Source organism: Eubalaena glacialis, chromosome 13 (genome assembly GCF_028564815.1).
Source record: "Eubalaena glacialis isolate mEubGla1 chromosome 13, mEubGla1.1.hap2.+ XY, whole genome shotgun sequence".
In the NCBI taxonomy this organism is placed as follows: Eukaryota; Metazoa; Chordata; class Mammalia; order Artiodactyla; family Balaenidae; genus Eubalaena; species Eubalaena glacialis.
The window spans coordinates 58,494,186-58,512,203 of NC_083728.1; the positions used below are offsets into that span (position 1 = coordinate 58,494,186).

At 48.9% G+C, this 18,018-nt stretch overlaps 2 protein-coding genes across 2 annotated transcripts in view; one reads left to right on the forward strand and one right to left on the reverse strand.

Moving 5' to 3' along the window:
* LOC133104095 (zinc finger protein 75D-like) overlaps window positions 1–2,953 on the forward strand; it is a 60,560-nt gene extending 57,607 nt beyond the window's left edge. Inside the window, 1 exon segment of the mRNA XM_061209776.1 lies at window positions 2,893–2,953. Coding sequence (XP_061065759.1) covers window positions 2,893–2,940 — 48 coding nt within the window. The 3' untranslated portion in view covers window positions 2,941–2,953.
* A 2,068-nt stretch (window positions 2,954–5,021) lies between these two features.
* On the reverse strand, window positions 5,022–17,687 carry ZSCAN32 (zinc finger and SCAN domain containing 32). The gene is given in 10 exon segments (XM_061209773.1): window positions 5,022–5,850; window positions 5,852–6,587; window positions 7,688–7,842; window positions 7,844–8,165; window positions 10,290–10,292; window positions 11,505–11,628; window positions 11,948–12,042; window positions 14,202–14,367; window positions 15,685–16,230; window positions 17,644–17,687. Coding segments are annotated over 9 exon segments (2,085 nt in total). The 5' UTR covers window positions 16,048–16,230; window positions 17,644–17,687; the 3' UTR covers window positions 5,022–5,729.
* Between the last annotated feature and the right edge of the window lie 331 nt (window positions 17,688–18,018).

Below are 18,018 nucleotides of genomic sequence, written 5' to 3' on the forward strand. Positions count from 1 at the left end.
ATATATGTCAAGTAGTGAGATATGCTATAAAGAAGTTCCTGTAAGATAGAGCTTCTGTTATTATCACCACAGACCATTTATTCTGCATCTTTTAAGTGCCAAGCACTGGCCAGATGCTTTACAAATAGCATTTCTAATCTTTTTCTCTATGCTGCAGGATTGGTATAGTTATGCTCAGATGAGAAAAAGAAGCTTAGAGAAGTTGAGTATTTTGCCCCACATCAGTTAATGAGGAGTTGAGCTGGCGCTGGAAACTGGATCCACCTGACAGTCAAAGTCTGTGAGATTTCCATTAGGTAACACTGTCTGACTTGAATGGGAGAAAAAAAATCTATACCTTCTCACCCAAACTTAGCAAAGTGAAGTAGAAATGAAGTTCTTATTGGAGAGGCCCAGCTGGAAGTGATTCTCCACATTGTAGGAACTGCATTTGAGAACACATGAGCCTCAGTTGAATTCGTCTTCATTACTCACATTCTCTCAGGTGGCTGATGGCAGGTCCTGACATCTCAGAGAGGTTGGCAACTTGGAGTTCCCCCACCAGCTCTTCAGACTCTCATGTTATTGGCAACTGCTGGGCCTCACTCACAAGCTTTCAGCCAGCTCTGGGAGCTGTGCTTATGATGGCTGCAGCCCAAACTACATTCAACGAGAAGATCCTGGAGCTGAAGCAATTCCCGACACGTCTTCCTTTCTGCATAGGAAGATCCAAGCCTGGGTGAGGGGGCATCATCCAGGAAGCGTTGAGAAGGCAGTGACCTTGGTGCAGCATTTAGAGTGAGAACCCAGGAGACGAAGGCAATGGTGAGAAGGGGAGTAAGGAAAGAGAAATGGGATCAGGTTGGAGAGGGCCTGGGTTAGGGGACAGGCAGTTGGAACAAGGTGGAGAAACTTGATTTAGCTGCTGCTTCTCAAGCACTTGTTTGTTTTCCTGATTGGTGTCCACGCCAGCTTTTAAGAGAACAGATTTTCTTTCCCCTTTGAAGGAAGGAGGGTGGGTGGAGAGAGAGTTTGGACCCTCATCAATCACCGAGCTTTCAGTAGGTCTCAGCTGCCAAGAATAAAGGAAGGGAAGTATTTGTCCCTGTAGAACTCAGGCTTTCTCCTCTGCAGGTTATAATGACCTGAGCCAGCTCTGTAAACGAGAATCTTCTGGTTCTTGACGTGCCTGTTGTAAGACAGAGGGATTGTAATGCTCAGCTAGCTGTGGGAACTTTGGTTACATCCTCAGTGTCTGGGTCACACCTTTCACAAAACAGATAAACTGAACTGGATTTCTGGTCAGGAGAGGGCCAGACTGGGACCTGCTGAGGACTGATAGTAATGCTGCAAGATACAACAGCACTGTGGGGCCCTGGGCAGGGGCTGCCGGAGACCTCCCAGCACTGCCCTGAGCACACAGGACTCAGAAGCGCTCTCTGCTGTTCTGCTCAGCATCACATTCCTCAATCAAGTTTCTAACTCTGGCTTTGCAGGCATCTCCGTTCCTATACTTTTCCTCCCTGGGCCCATATGATGATCTTTGGCAGGGGAGGTAGGGTGTCCATTGATGGGGTTTATTTCCAGGTGATGGTGTTTGTGCTCCAAGAAGAGCCAGCAACCGGGGTTATGGCGGGGGGGCGGTTACCAGGCTTCTATTGGAGACCATGAAGCCCATCCTCAGGGGCTTTCCCAAGAGAAGAGGCAGAGCTATGCTCAGACCACTCAGACCCTGGGGCCTTAAAGAACAACCCACCTATTTGAAGAACAGAGTCTCAGGCTGGAAAGGGGAGAGGCAAGAAGAATCCAGGAATGAGAGGTTGTCCGTGCCTGTGCCATCCATCAGAGACGTGACCTTATCGTTCTGTCATGACCACAGTTGGGAGCAGGAAGCTAGTGATTTGGGACGCAGTTGTGGTTCTGAGGCAGCTCAGTTCCATATAGAGGCTTTGTCGTTCCCTCTGGTTCTCCCTTCAGAAAACCTCATTCCATGATAGCTCTTAGAAGGGTCATGTATGAATCAGGTCTAGGGGCTTACATGGTGACCTGCTGCCATACAAGGCAGAGGGCCGGATCTTAGTTTAGACCTATAAGACTCTGCCACTGTCAGGTGCGGCACTGGGGTCCTGACTCTCTTCTGTTCTGCCCAGCCACACGTACTGTGCCTCGATGGAAGGGGTACCTTTTGACCATCCTGTATAACAAGTGAGATCTCTGATGGGTCTCCTTTTCTGTCTTTCTAATGGGTCTCTTTTTGCTTTTTCTCACTTTTGGCTGTAAAAGTTTCTTAGGAACCATGTCTAATCTATACTGTGTAATAACTAGCTCTTAATCTTGTGCCAGGCACGACACCATGCCTGGGAGGTAGTTGCTGGTAATGGGTGTGACATGAAACCTCAACTGTGCCTTCCTCCTCCCCAGGAGGCTGGGCCTACGGCCCCTGCCACAACAAGGCTGCCCTGGTGGCATGAACATGTAGTATAAGGTCTGTGTTTGGAGGTTTCACAGAAATTGTTAGCCAGAAAGAGTGTTGAGAGTGAGAGAGTGAAAAATTAAAAGGTTTTGAAATTGATCTGACCCAGGTTCAAAATCCAGCTCTTTCACTTTAATCACTATGCAAGTCAGTTTAAACCTATGATAGCAGGTGTGCATTGGGGCTACCAGGAAACCCAGACTTTACTTGCAAATCTCAGTAAATCCCCAATTTATCAAAAACTCCAGAAGTGCCACTAGAATGGCCAAGTGTACAGGGAATGCCCGAGCAGCTTCAGGACCACAGCTTTCTCCAGATGCCAGAACAGGGTGGCACAAGTTCAGAATCCTTCAGGCTAACTTCCATATCACAGGGAGTAGCCAGGTTAATTGCTAGTGTCCTGTGACCTGCACTCAGTCCTTCTCTTTGTCTCTACCCAGAAGCCGAGCCGAGGACGAGCAGCAGGACTGCAAGGAGGCTGGAGCTGATGATGGTGAAAGCGAGGATTCGCCTGTGATGACGTCAGCGATGACATGGGCACAGTCTCACCCGGGACCCCAGGAGTCCTGGCTGTTCCCAAACTGACCGGTAAGGCAGTCCCTCACAGGAGAGGCAGACAAGAGGTGGCAAGAGGAAAGGAAGTCGGGTAGGAGGCCTGAGGGGCCCAGCTCTGGCTTTGGCTGTGACCACCCATCAGCCACCTTAGGCTGAGGAACCACAGCAGATGTGTGAAAAGGGAACGGTGTGCAGGCTTTGCGCTACTTCTCTGGGTTGTGAGAATATTTATTTGATCCTGTCTGTGGCAAGTGGTTAGCAGTCCTTGGAAAAAAGGCATGCTGTCAACTGAAAAACCGTATCAATAAGTTAAAATGTTTCAGTGAGGAAGGGATGTACAGACTATATGGAGAGCCCCAGTTTTAAACGTACAGGGGAAAACTGGCTTTTCAATGGATATCTGAAGGGCTGAAGCAAACCAGGAGTATAAGTTACACGTCAGAGGAAATGGATAGACTTGGGGGTGTTGCCTTTTGTACAACCTACTTCAAATGTATTCTCAAGTGGTTGGTGCAGTGATCAGGCTGATTTGTCAGTGGGTCGTAGACACTAAGGTAACAGAGGTGGTAACTGTAGGAAGCAGCGACCACACAGGGAGTAGGGGGAAGGGTTGGGTTTATCAGAACTCGGAAGCAGGTTGGGTTTATCAGAACTCAGAACTTAGAAGAGTGGCCCTGTGGAGCTGGAACTCAGATCTTGGGGCTTGGGGGCTGGGTGTGCTGCCTGACTTGTGCTGTATTTCTGAGGGGTCCAGTAAGGCTGGTTCTGGAAGGAAGATACAGTGTCTGTTTCGTTCACTGCTTTGTATTTGGCTTCTGTGTAATACCTGGTACTTTATAGGCAATCAAATGTTTCCTGAATGAATGAATAACTGGATGTATTCTCCAGTTCTTACTGTCTGCTCCAGACCCTCCCGAGAGGCTGACAGGCAAGGGCTGGGCGCTCTAGTACTCTGTGTTCTTTCTCCTGCCCAGCAGACTAGAGGATAAAGCAATTTGGATGGTGGAGGCAATCTAAGAATGCAAGGAGTTCAACAGTTGCATCCCAGTTTCCCTGGTTACCGCAGACCCAGGAGTGGGAGGAGCCTGCCTGTTAGGCCTGGGTACCTGCGCTTCCTTAGTGATTCCATTGACTTTCACTGGCTCTCCTCACTTATCAAAGCCAGCTTCTTTGAGCTGGTGTACAAAGCCCTTCAGTAGTTGATCCACCCCGGGCTGTCCCCCTCTTCCCCACCATGATCTCCAATGAAGTCAGGCTGTGCCCCAACAGGTCACATTCAAGCCCATCTCTTTGCCTTTGCCTGAGCTTTCCTAAGGTATCATTTTTTCCCCCTCTCTGTAGAGCAGAGGTAAGTATGTGACTCTGGGAACTGGCCTGCATAGCTTGTCCACTGGGCCATGTTCAAGGACCGTGTATGCAGAGAACTGTGGGATGGGCCAAGCGAGACTCAAGCTGAGGAAACACTGAAGTATATTTTTCTGTCCTGCCTTTGCTTCTCCTTTTCTAAATTAAATTTTTTTTGGCTTTGAGGTATACATTCTCCTTTGCTCATCTGTAATTCCCCAAGAAGGCTTAAAGCAGAGACCATGACACTTGCTTTTCAACAAAGCTTAGGCAAGGTACTGACAACTTGCATGCACAGGCCAAGAACCATGGACAACTTACCCATCTTTCACCACATTTTATCAGAGATTTCACAAAAGCTTAAACATCTATGCCTTGTTCTGGATCAGTAAGCTTTAATTTTGGCTCTTCATGCTCCTTACACCCACCCTTCTTTTCACCTATAGTCAGAACCGCCTGCAGCCCCTGTGTTTTCCTTACTCCCCAACCCAACTGTATTCCTTCTCTCCCCATTTCCTGTCCCTTATTCCTTCTCTGCATGTTCTACTGTCCCGAAGCAGGTTCTACCCTTGGATCCTCTTGAGGACCGTGCAGGCTTCTGCATGAGAATAAAGTTTCTAATGGAGAAAATTACAACCAAAGGCCAAAGAAGTAGAGGGAGAAACACCTTTATTGTCAACAGAAGTAGTAATGGTTATAAGCTTGTAGAAAGTGTTAACTATAAGAGACAATAAACCAGGAACTGGGGTGGAGGTGATGGTAAAATGAGGAATCTTACAAAGATTAACCTAGATGTTACCCTTGCTCTGAGATTACGTCACCAAGGGAAACAGATTTAATATTGCCCAGTGGCTTAACCTCTCCTTCCTTTCCTTTGTTCTTTCTTTGGTGGTGGCTGGATTACAGAGTAGTGATCTGCTCTGAAGTTAGCAGTAGTACCTAACACTAGGTGCCAGAGGTCAGTTGTTGGTTTAGAATACATCCAGGCTGTTAACTTCTAGATATGCTTCCCATGAGGGTGGAGAATTTCTTCTCTGACATGGCCCAGAAACAGTGCTCAGGCCACTAGCCCCCCCATTCTTTGTTGGGAACAGTCATACCCAGGTTTCCTGGCAGGAATTATGGATCCTGTAGCCTTGTCCCCTTCAAACAGAATTGAAATCAACAATGAGACAGGACCCAGGAGTCCCAGGCAGAGCCAGAAAGAGTTCAGCATTCTTACCCTGATTCCTATTCCTGGACGTGGTTCTTAAGATCCGGTTGTCAATAAACCTATAGCTAAGCTGGGGATTGCCCAGTAGAACTCTCCACAAGCAGAAGGAAGCGCCGAGAAACACATGTTGACGTAAGGAATTGATCCATCGGGTTTCTTCCACACTTATAGCACATGCCTTCCTTCCTGTGATATGGGAACCTCTTCTGTGTGCACCCCCTGATGGTGGATGAGGGCAGGGTTCTTAGTGAAGATTTTCTCACACTGAGAGCACTGGTAAGGCTTTTCCCGTGTGGGTTTTCTGGTGGGCACTGAAGTGGAAGCCGTTGTTGAAGCTTTTCCCACACTGCCTGCACTTGTATGGGCTCTCCCCAGTGTGGACTCGCCGGTGAGCGCTGAACTGGGAGCTGTTGTTGAATCTCTTTGCACAGACAGTGCACTGATAAGGCTTCTCCCCCGTGTGGGTCCTCTGGTGGACAATGAGGCTGGAGCTCTGGTTGAAGCTTTTCCCACATTCCCCACACTGGTAGGGTCTCTCCCCTGTGTGAGTTCTGAGGTGGGCAGTGAGGTTGGAGCGCTCGCTGAAGCCTTTCCCACACTCACTGCACTTGTGAGGCTTCTCTCCCGTGTGGATTCTCTGGTGTCGAACAAGATAAGAACTTCGGCTAAAGCTTTTCCCACATTCGTGACATTTAGAAGCTTTTTCCACTTTGGGGACTGGCTGGTGGTGAGAGGGAGAACTCTGAGAGCAGTTTCTCCCACACAGGAAATGTGTACAGGCCTTTTCCCCAGTACGAAGTCTCTGGTGACTCATCCTCTTCTGGGATGGGGGTTTCTCCTCACTCTCCCCTGGAGAACATCTTCGTTGCCTTTTTGACACTGGAGCACCTGCCCAGCCTCTTTTTAGCTCAGAGTGCCAAAAGACTTCACTGGACTTTCTCTGAAAAGGCTTGTTCATTTCTGCTTCCTCTGTATCATCCCATTTCCGATTCTCTTTTGTAATCCCGCTTTTGATCTCAATACCTGCAAGAACAGAAATACATCAGACTGTCAGGACTTCCCTGGTGGTGCAGCGGTTAGGAATCCGCCTGCCAATGCAGGGGACACGGGTTCGAGCCCTGGTCCAGTAAGATCCCACATGCCACGGAACAACTAAGCCTTTGTGCCACAACTACTGAGCCTGCGCTCTAGAGCCCACGAGCCACAACTACTGAGCTCGCGTGCCTAGAGCCTGTGCTCCGCAACAAGAGAACTACCGCAATGAGAAGCCCGTGCACCACAATGAAGAGTAGCCCCCACTCGCCACAACTAGAGAAAGCCTGTGTACAGCAACAAAGACCCAACGCAGCCATAAATAAATAAATAAATAAATAAATATTTTTAAAAAAACAAAAAAGAAATACATCAGACTGTGGAGCAGGAAAACAATGGAATGAGGAAAGAATTACAACTAAACTACCTTTAAGAAGAAAAACTAATTGGAATTCTCATGTGATTCAGTCTTCTGCTAATTAAAAACCTAAGTTTTATTTTCCAATTGTAATATTTTTAAGCTCCAAATTCTATGATCACAGGTAAATATACCCAAAACTCCATCCACCCACTTTGCTCCTATTGCACCTCTTTTTGGATGTTCTGACACAATGACAGAATGAGGCGAGGAGTCAAGCTCTTTGTCATCTGTCTCAGTTCTTGAATGGCCTGGCTTCTGGGAAGAGTAACAAAAGGCCACCCCGGGTTTAACCATCTCAAACAGGAAGAAGGCAAGTTGCTGGGCATCTGGGAAACCCAGGCTTAGATGTGAAAGGAGGGTCAATGCTGGAAAAGGAGAGAGAGTCTGGGCTGGAGACCTGACTGGCCATCTATGGAAGCAAAGTAAGTGCAAATCCATGGGGAAAAATGACACGGACCCTGTGAAAGAGGCCAGCAAAGTAAAATCGGGGCTCTGAAGTGCAAAGGAAATAATCCTTAACCACGAAAACCAAGACTCTCTGGCCTATGTCAGGTGATACATCAAGATGATGACAAGGCCAGGAGCAGAATGGCTCTCTGGTGATGCTAGGCTAACGGCCCTAAGTGGACTTACCCATGCTTTGACCAAGAGTCAAAGCCAAGAGTCTTACCACGTCTGTTTGGGAACAGGTCTGGCAGGCCAACCCTCCTAACCGCCTGGCCAGGATCCCTGAAATCCTCTTCCTCCCAGTCCTCACCATCCACGGTGGTACCTTCTCCAGCCTCTGTGGGCCCCCCATTCTGCTGACTCAGCTCTCTAGCCTCAACTTCCCTCTTGGCCAGGAACAGCACTGCTTGCCATAGTAGGTGCAGAGGCCCAGGGGCTGGAAAGGGCATCAGTTTCCTCGTAAAAGATACAAGGCTCAGGCACACAGCCTCTCCTCATGTTGCGGGAACTCGACTGCAGGCTTTTGAACTTGGCGCGATGCTGCTTTGGGGTCTGCAGAAAGCTTTGCTCCTGGAGTTGTTCCACCAAGGCCCTGGAGATCTGGCTGTTCTGCTGACGGGTCTGGAGTTTTTCATAAAACTGAGAATTACTGAGAATGGCCAGGAGCGTCTTGGTCTCTTCATAGCCCCAGTGCACACTTGCTGCCAGGAGACAACTCAGTGATCAGAGCAGGGCAGACCAATACCACAGTGCAGGGTTTTAGCAGCCCAGGAAGCTACATCCTAGTCTCTCAAATTATGCCATGCTGGCTACTGTCATTCCTGGGGAGATCTCACTGTGGGCTTGTTCCTAAAGCAACAACTTCCAGTGAAATCCTCTCCAGCTGAGGAGGGGTTGTAGAGTCTTTACCAAAGCTTCTGCTTTTATTTCTCTTTATCCTGAATCCCACTAATTTCCCCTGAGAGATGATTCACGATAAGCCTCGTGCTTGTCTGTCTCCAGGGTGGGAATCTCTGAGGGTGAGTGGCCATATAAGAGGACCTGGTGAACAGGTAAGACTTGGATGTAAGCAAAGATTCACAAGAGAGAAGATCGGATGATAGGATACTTCTGCTAAGTCCCACCTCTGATGTCTGAGTCCCTCCTGATCTGGCTCCTGTACGTCTGTTTATATCTCTTGTCATCCCTGTGTATGCAAGAAACTGAATTACTGCAGGTAGTGTCCTAAGGTGAGAATAAGTAGTAAAGGTCTGGGAAGAGCAGTTCAGGAAGGCTGGTTACTCAAGAACACTCAGCACAGGCCCCTCAGGGGCTGCCCATCTGGGCCGGTGGCTGAGGGCCATTTGTCTAGAGCCATCCCAGCAAATGCATTCTGATCACACCTCGTCATGATGCTCTGAAGGGCACGCAGCCTCTTCTCATCACTCTCTAGTCCACTCTGCTCCGAGCCACTGTCTTCTCGTGCCTGGATTACTGCAGTGGCTGCCTACCTGGTCTTGACTCTCCTCTGGACCTCCTACAGTCTCTCTCAATCCAGCTGTCAAAGTGGGCCCCTCCTTTTCATTCAACTCAACTAACCTGTGTGAGTGCCAGCAGGCCAGTTTCTGAGAAATGCAACTGTCATATGACATGGACCCTGCCTTCAAGAAGACCACAGTCCTCCAAATGTCTCCGTAACAAAACGGAGACACAAACACGTGTTTAAATAGAGTTAAGTGTCAAATAAATTGAAATTCTCAACATGATCCTTTTAAAACTATTACTCCTCTGCTCAGAATCCTGCAAGGCTACCCCATTTCACACAGAAAAAGTCAGAGTCCTTACAAAGTCCTCTATGTAGGGCCTGAGGCCCTAGGTTAGTGCTTCTCAAAGTATCTGTGAAGAACCAGGTTTTTTGTTTTTCAAAATACATTGAATATGCAGTTAGATGGTGCAGCAATGTCAGATTGCTATAAAAGTTTCTAAACGCTTGCTCTCAATTTCACTCTCACTAGTGCTGTCCCACGTGATCTGGTTCTGACCTCATTTATTACTCTCATCCCCTCTCAGTCTGCACCAGGCACACTGGCCTCCTTGCCCAGGCTCCTCCGGCTCAGAGCCTTTGCACTGGTGATCCCCTCCGACTGTTACAGTCTCCCCAGAGAGCCACACACTTCACCCCTTCTCCTTCACATCTCTACTCTAATGTCATTTTCTCAGTGAGGACTACCCTGACAACCCAAATTAAAAATGCAACCCACCCTCTGTCCCCACATGCTCCATCGCTCTTCTCCTGCCCCACTGCCCTACAGCTATAATGGAACCTGATTCCCAGACTGCGATGACAGCTCTCTGAGTCCACACAGCGGCTCCAGCTGGGACATCACCCACCTTCCACGGAGAACACAGTGCTCCTTCCCCAGGCTGACATTAGCTTCGTTCTTTTATGTTCAGTTAACAAAATCTAGATATAACACCTACTCACACAATTTACTTCTTAGGTCACAGAAACACCCCAGGCTTTGGCTTTCCAATTTCACAACTCAGAAGAAAATCCCCTGGGTTACCAAGACAACATAATGGTTTAGGTACTGCTTTTCCCTGTGTGTAACCTGCAGGTGGCCGAGTGAATGGCTTTATGTTGGGTGTCCACTAGAGCCTTCATCCCAGCATTTCCCCAGCAGTGAGGGAACAGGAACAATCCTCAACTTACAGCTGGAAGACAAGGCGCAGAGTGGGGGCATGGTTTGCTTATAGGTGACAGTACCAGGACACGTGTGCCGAGAGGCCCTCACCCAAGTGGCTCTGGAGCTGGCTGTAGGTGTGGGGGCTCCAGTTTCCTGGACTGGCTGCTTCCTGTCAAATTTGTAGCTGTCTGAGCCCCCAACTGTGTCCTCGAGCCTCGCCTCTTTGCGCTTCCATGGCCCTTGGCTTGGCCCTTTGGCCTCAACAGCCCTGTCTGCCGAGCTCCTGGGAGAACTGGAGGAGCCCTGTGAGGCCGGCAGAGCTTCCTTCTCCTCCTGAAGGGGACAGGGTGCCTGGCTGCAGCAGGCTGCAGTCACTGGCCCAGAGGCTTCTGAACTGGTTCATGCTGCTCCAGAGTCTGGTGGAAACCTCGTTCACACAAGAACTCAGCGACCTCCCCACATAGCTGGCTGCTCTGCTGGTGCTCCTGAAGTTCCCCATAAAACTGAGGCTGCTGAGAACAGACAGGAGAGTCCTGGTGTCCTCAGCCGCCCACAGTGGGCCAGCCTCTGTCCCATTTGCTGAGTCTGGCTCTTGTGCTTCACCCTTGATTTCTTCTTCCCCGTTTGCTGGTGTCTCACGGGCTTTCACTCCAGTCTCCCTTGTGGAAGTCTTAGGCCTTTTCCTTGCCCTGCAGCCCTGCATATCTGAGGTCCCTGCGTGTTCTCTGATCCAGCCCAGGATGTCCTTCCGACCATGAATGAGCAACCCTGCATGTGGAGACGCAGGGAGGAGACATCAAGGCTGCAGAGCATCTGTCTCTGAATCTGGTGGTCGGGGAGGCTGCTCTGAGGAGGAGCAGCCCAGATGGGGCAAAACTGATTTGAAAAAAGGCAAGAGATTGGTCCAGAGACTCTGAAAAAGGGCTCTTGTTGCCTCCTGAAGGGCCTGGGCATAGAAGTAGACTGTCACGGTTGGAGTCTCTTGTCTTTCAGTCCCCTCTGCTCCCCAGGACCTATCACAGCTGTGTGTGTGAGCACAAGTTCACTCATCTCTCCCCTGTTCCCAGCACAGCCTGTGCCTCCCTAGCTGCTGTCTGTCTTCCCTCCCCCCTCATCCTCTGCCTCCCACATGCTCTGTCCCCACTGCCCCTGTCATGAGCCCGTGCTTTCCCTTCCTTCTATCCCTCTGTCCCTCTCTGTGTCTTCCTTTCTCTGTGTCTCTTGTCATCTCTCAGTATGTTCCTGTTCCTTCTTTCCCCCCACCCAACAGGCTCCCCACTGCCTCTCTGTCTCCTTTCCTCTTGGGTTCTTTTGGTCTGTCTCCAGACAACTGAACACATCCACTCTGGACCTAGAGGGAATGTGGATCCTTACCCAGCGAGGCGTTTCTGTCACTCTTCTGTGTAACATCCCTGTAGAGGGCCCTCTGTTCGGGGCCCAGGTGTATCTGCCCTTCCTGACAGAGGGATATGGCTCTGTCCTCAAACGTGGCTCGTCCCTGTAAGAACACCGGGGTCTGCTGCTACCGATAAAATAGCACTGCTCTAGCTTGGGGGGTGGGCAGAGACAGGACCATGGGTATCAGATCAGGGGCAAAGCAAGGCAGGGAGAGGTCAGGCCTCCAAGAGAAGGATCGGGATGGGTAAAGAGCCATATGATGATGTCAGTGGACAGAACAAGGAAACAACCCAAGAGAAACTCAATGGACCACGTAAAAATCTTTCCAGCATCTCCAGAAAAGAAGGGATTTTAGGCTGAGAGTGAGCGCAAGATGAAAGGGGAACTTAAAGAGATAAAAGATATCCACCATAGCTCACCTGGGCCCCAGCTATGTGGAGCACAGCACCTGTCTCCTGGTCTCCAAGACCCCTCCTCTGAGGAAGGTTCCTGGGAGCCTGCAGAGTAAGCCAGGCTAGGGGAGAAAACAGCCACTGTTAGAGGGTGGTCTCCACATAACAGCCACAGAGCAGAGGTTGTGAGTGGGGTCCCCAGGCCAGCAGCCTCAGCAGCACTTGGGAGCTCATCAGAGATGCATATTCCTGGGCCCCACTGGGATATAATGAATCAGCAACTCTGGGGGTGAGGCCTGGGAATCTGTTTAACACTCCCTCAGGTGAGTCTGATGCATAGTCAAGTTTCAGGACCACTGCCACAGCCAATGGCCTGTGTGTGAAGAAATTCCTTTTACCAGATCCCTCCTGACATAATAGCTTTAAAAAAAGTTTTTTTCATTCTAAAGAAATATGTGCATAGTATATTTTTAAAAAATTTTAATAGAATACTTGGGAGCAAGGGGAGGGAATGTCTCATTGTCCAACCACTCAGAGATGACTATAATGCTTTTTTTTTTTTTTAATTTATCTAGTTTTTGGCTGTGCTGGGTCCTCGTTGCTATGCGCAGGCTTTTCTCTAGTTGCGGCGAGTGGGGGCTACTCTTTGTTGTGGTGTGTGGGCTTCTCATTGCAGTGGCTTCTCTTGTTGTAGAGCACAGGCTCTGGGCGCATAGGCTTCAGTAGTTGCGGCACATGGGCTCAGTAGTTGTGGCTTGCAGGCTCTAGAGCACAGGCTCAGTAGTTTTGGCGCACAGGCTTAGTTGCTCCACGGCATGTGGGATCTTCCTGGACCAGGGCTGAAACCCGTGTCCCTTGCATTGGCAGGCGGATTCTTAACCACTGCGCCACCAGGGAAATCCCCTATAGTGCTCTTAAAAATACCACAGGAATTTGATTCTTTTTTTTTCAGACCAAGATAATACATTCTTTTCCAGATCCCCATTTTCAAGAATAGTACAAAGGAAATGGTACGTTTTGATGACTTATTAGTGGAACTTGACCCCTGGGGAGGTTTCACCACTTGGGAGCAGCCCGCAGGTACGGTGAGCTGAGGTTGCAGAACATGGAACACAGTGAGTCCTGCCCCCTTTACTCAGACCCCAAAGCCTCAGAAATCACACACCAAAGAGCACAGATGTTCCCAAGGATTAAAAGTAAATAAATTCTAAATGGCAAAGTTTTCTAACATATTGATAGTGTATTTACTTCACTTAAAAAATACAAAAGCAAATAAACTCTTAAGACTGTTTCTCATTTCATCAACAGAAGCTTGCCTTTTTAAACAGCATGAAGACACAGTGCTTTTCTTTAGGATCTGAGTTACATAAAGATGAGGTGGCTTTAAAATAATTACTTAGAAACCTGTAAGGGCAGCTTTGAATTACACAGAAAAGGCAGCAGTGGCCTTTAGATAATCTAGAAATGTATGCAGCCAAAGTGCTTCACAGAAAGAGACTTATAAAGATAGAGCCTTGGTCTGTCTGCGCAATGGAATATTACTCAGCCCCAAAAACAAACCAAGTAGTGATACTTCGTAGGCTGGAAACGTGATAAATGAGACAGGCTAGAAACAAAAGGTCATATATTGTAGGATTCTATTTCTATGAAATGTTCAGAACAGGCAAATACAAAGAGAGAGAATGAGGAGCAACTGCTTAATGGGCATGGCGTTTATTTTGGGGAGGATGAAACTTTTGGAACGAGACAGAGGTGGTGATAGTACAACACTGTGACTGTACTAGATGCAACTGAATGGTTCACTTGAGATGGCTAATTTTACATTAGGTGATGAATTTGAGATCAATTAAATTTAATTAAATTTTTAATTAACCTTTTTCTAAAAAATTAGGACAAATTTTTAAAAAAGCACTGGAAGAAAGGAAAAACTAATAGGAGAAATGTATTTTGGAAGAGATTAAGCTGGATGGAAGGGGGTTATGTCTTCAAGTTCATGAAGAACCGCTCTGTAGAAGGTGAGGTAATTATGCTCACCTTTAGTAACACCTGATTCAGAAGCAATAGAATTAAATTGTAATAAAAGAGAATTAAGCTAACACATAAAGGATCTCCACCCACATTTTAAGTGCTAGTACCATCAACTATAATTTGAAATCTTGATTTTTGGATGTAGCTCAAAGGCATTTAATCTGGAACCCAGGGGCCAACTTGAGCTCAGACCTGCATTTCCAAGAGATGATTGTCCCTCACACCTTGGGGGAGGGCAGAGGCTTCTGCTTACCTTCTGACTGTCCCCACGGTCTCCGGGGTGAGCTCCGTGACCCCTTCACAGTCCATTCTTCTGGATGAACCCCCTGTTTCAGGTGGGATCTCAGTGATTCTCTGGCTGCTCCCAAGGAGGCCGTCTCCTCGATGGGCATTTTCAAGTCCTTCCCAGATTCCGGGACCTGAGAACAGACCCCATCATCTGTCACTACAAATTCCTGTGTAAAGTGACAGAGGAGAGGTACTGAGAGGCAGCTGGGGTATCACCTCCCTTACTGCTTCTCACCTCCACTTCCTGCTCTCCCCTTCACCCCCCTGATGGGTTTCAAATAGCCGTTTTAACCCTTACATTCCTGTACTGTTTTCATTCACATTAAGAGTGTGATCCTGAAATGGTGGTGGACAATAAGGGAGAGATGGTCCACACAGAAATGGCAAGGGGAATGGGGACCAGGATGACTGTTAGCACAGAGGGATTCCCGCTCTGCTTAGGTCCCTTCTCCAAACTCTTAACTTCGTACATGTGCTCCACTGCCCTTCTCCATCCATCCTGGTTATTATTAACGGTCTCCAAACCATGGATATTAAATTAACTTCCCCTATTTCTAATGCATCACCACCATACTGCTCCCCCCTCCAAATTCTGTCAAAACCTCTCAATCCTATGAAATTTCACCGACACCCCCTTCGCCACTCTTCCTCCTACAGCTGGTGTGCACATCCGCCTCCTCGCAGGGAAACGCAAGCACGTCCTGATCCAGCCATGCAGACTCGGGCGCCAGCGGGCTGCTTCCTGCTCTGGCCACAGTCACATTCAGGCTGGCATTCCTCTGACCCACACTCCTCCGTTACTCGTTGCCTCTCCCAGATTTCTGACCTGGATTTCAGCCGCCTTCTTCCCACAGAATCTCCCACAACTGAAGCCCTCATGTTTCTTTTCCTTCTCCTGTGCCTTTCACACCCCGCTTCTCCCAAAATATACAAGACGTTACACTGAGTGGATCTCAGACCTAGTCCTTACCTCTACAAGTGGGTATTTTGTGAAACTCATCACTGTCCCAAACTGACCACTTAATTCAGGCAGCAAGGACCAGCTCTAATACGACTTTGTTTAGTGTACAACACATGGCACACTACTTCAAGGAACCTTCTAGCAAGAGAGATTAGATTTAAATTCACCAACATCTCTAATTTTCCTGACCTGCTGAGTGAAGGATTGTTGTCCTTTTCCTTGCCTTGTTTTGGAGAGTGTTATCTCACTTTAATTAGTGACTCCAAGGATTCAGTGAATATATGAATGTCTAAGTTATTTCACCAAATGAGAAATTCTTCCCATAGACCAAGGGCATAGGACCAAGGCAGGATAGCTAATACTTTCTGGGCAGCAGACAGCTTCTGGCATTTCTCAGCTAAGCGCCTCTCCAGTAACTGGATTCTTGTGCTCCTCACACCAACTTCTTCATGACTAAAACCACAAGGTTCTGACTGCCTTTTCTCACCTGCTGCCCAGGTGCTCTCTGTACATCCTCAACCAGAGCCACAGCTTCGTCACCATTTTCTGGACACTGCTCTCTCACCCAGCTCTGGATCTTTTCTGGCAAGATGGTCAGAAACTGCTCCAAAACCAGCAGCTCCAGGATTTGCTCTTTTGAGTGTGTCTTAGGCCTCAGCCACTGACAACAGAGTTCCCAGAGTTTGCTAAAAGCTTCATGGGGACCAGCTACCTCCTGGTAGCAGAACTGCCGGAAGCGCTGGCGGGAAGCTTCAGAGTCAGGGCCGTTGTTGTGCAGGGCTGATTTCTGTCCCTGTGTGGAGTCCTTGCTTGGGGACGGGTGTGCCTGGGAACTCCTTCTTGCAGCCATGGTTTGCTTCAACGAACTGGCTCACTGGTTGCCACTTCCATCCTGCAGATCAGATTCCATCTCTTATCACTGGGAAGAGGGTCTCCTGGATACCAGTGAAAAGTGTGTCTTTCTGGAATCAGAGACATGAGCATTTCATAGACATGCAGACTCAGACGCACACTTGAAAAAGGCTCAGTGAGGCTGAAAAGAATGGAAAAAGACAGCATGAAACCATCCGATATTCCTCCACTCTAGTTCTTATGGTTTATTTCTATCCTTTTCCTTTACTCCCTCTTCAATCCAAGCCAAGTAGCCAAAGTACTAAAAATATCAAAAAACATAGTTTTCTCCCTAATCAAATTTCTGTGGATGAATTCCCCAAACTGTCCCTCAGTGTAGTCCAGCTGTTCCTTCTCGTGTTCCCCATGTGCCTGGGTCTTGTCCCTGCCCTCCCTACCCTCAGAAGCCTGGACCCAGCCTCCCAATTGCCACCTTTTCTTAAGGAGGGAAAAGTATTGATCTCTTCATCACTATCACACCCTCCTCCCTCCCACCACCACCACACACACAATGAGGATGAGAAATGATTGTTCTGGTTTGCTTTTATCTTCCAGCATTCCTTCCCACTTCTGACAGCAGCATCTTCTCCCTTTATGAAAAGGCCCCTCTCTATTTCATTGTCTCTGGTGGGGCTGTTCATTACAGTACCCTTCCCCCAACCCCAGGAATGGGCAACTCACATAGGCTGGGCCTGTCAAAATTCTCTGGGATTTTACATACAGTTGGGGTGAAAAAAGTTGCGAATTTCCTGGAAATTGCTAAATTCGGTGGATGTAAGACTGGAGCTTTCTGCAGTTAATGTCCCACTCTCCATTCCATTCCTTCTTCTCCAGAGGCCTGAGTCTCTTTTACAGGAGTAAAGAAATTACTTTTAAAAACATGGATTCAGGTTGCCTTTCTTCCAAAGTACTTAAACTGCCTTCACTTGTATTCTCTTTACATTTCAGTGAGGCAGGAGGGGCTAGAGAGAGAGAAAGCAAAGGCATTACTGTGAACAGTCCTTTTGAACGAAAAAGGAGCATCACAGAGCATAGTTTCTCAGCAGCAAGGTCAGGACTAGAACCTGTACTCCTTGCCTTACACATTTTCATAAATCCCACACCTCTGGATGAAGAATAATTTAATGAGTGCTATCCTAGTTACATGCAGAAGGCGGAGCCTGCACTCCTCTTGACCCCTAATATCCCATTCATCGTTAATTTTAAAATACTCCTCTCTCAAATATGTGTTTCTCTCTGGCGACAACCCAAACACTCAGCAGAAAACAGGATGAGGATGCGGAGTCGGGCTGATTCACTTTTCATTCGGCAAGGATGCCCTGAGTACTCCAGTGCACTCGGTGCTAGGGTTAGGTCCTGTGGCTGAAGTGGAGTAGGAAACAAGTCCGCGGGCTCCCGCTCCCGTCTCCCGGGGGTGAGACGGGCAGGGCCACAGGCCGGAGACAGTCCGCGCTGGGGCACAGGGATCGGGACAGCCCTAGCCGGCTCGGGTTGGCCGGGGCGAGGGGCCGCGGCACAGGAGGGTGACCGCTGAGCGTGCGAGGGGCGCCCTGACCTGGCCCAACTGCCTCTGAGACGACTGCCAGCAGCAAGCCGCCGGACGCCAAGAAGCGGAGCACTCACCAGACGCACTCACTCACGGCTCTCCAAACTCGCTCGGCCGCCGGGCCGGAAGTCAGCACCGCGAGCCCCCGCGCGGATCCGCCCACTGCGCTTGCTCGCGAGTCTTGCCAGCGGACTACAACTCCCGGAATGCACTGCGACGGCGGGGTGCCGTTCTCGCCAGCATCGACAGACACAGCGGCCGATAGACGAGAGAGAACGACCCCGAGGAGCCAATCCCTCTGCGGAGGAGGCGAGCTCTCCCGTGGCACAGATTCGCGGCAGCCTGTGGGAGTGTCCGCGACGAGCGGCTTCTGCCCCGCCCCCA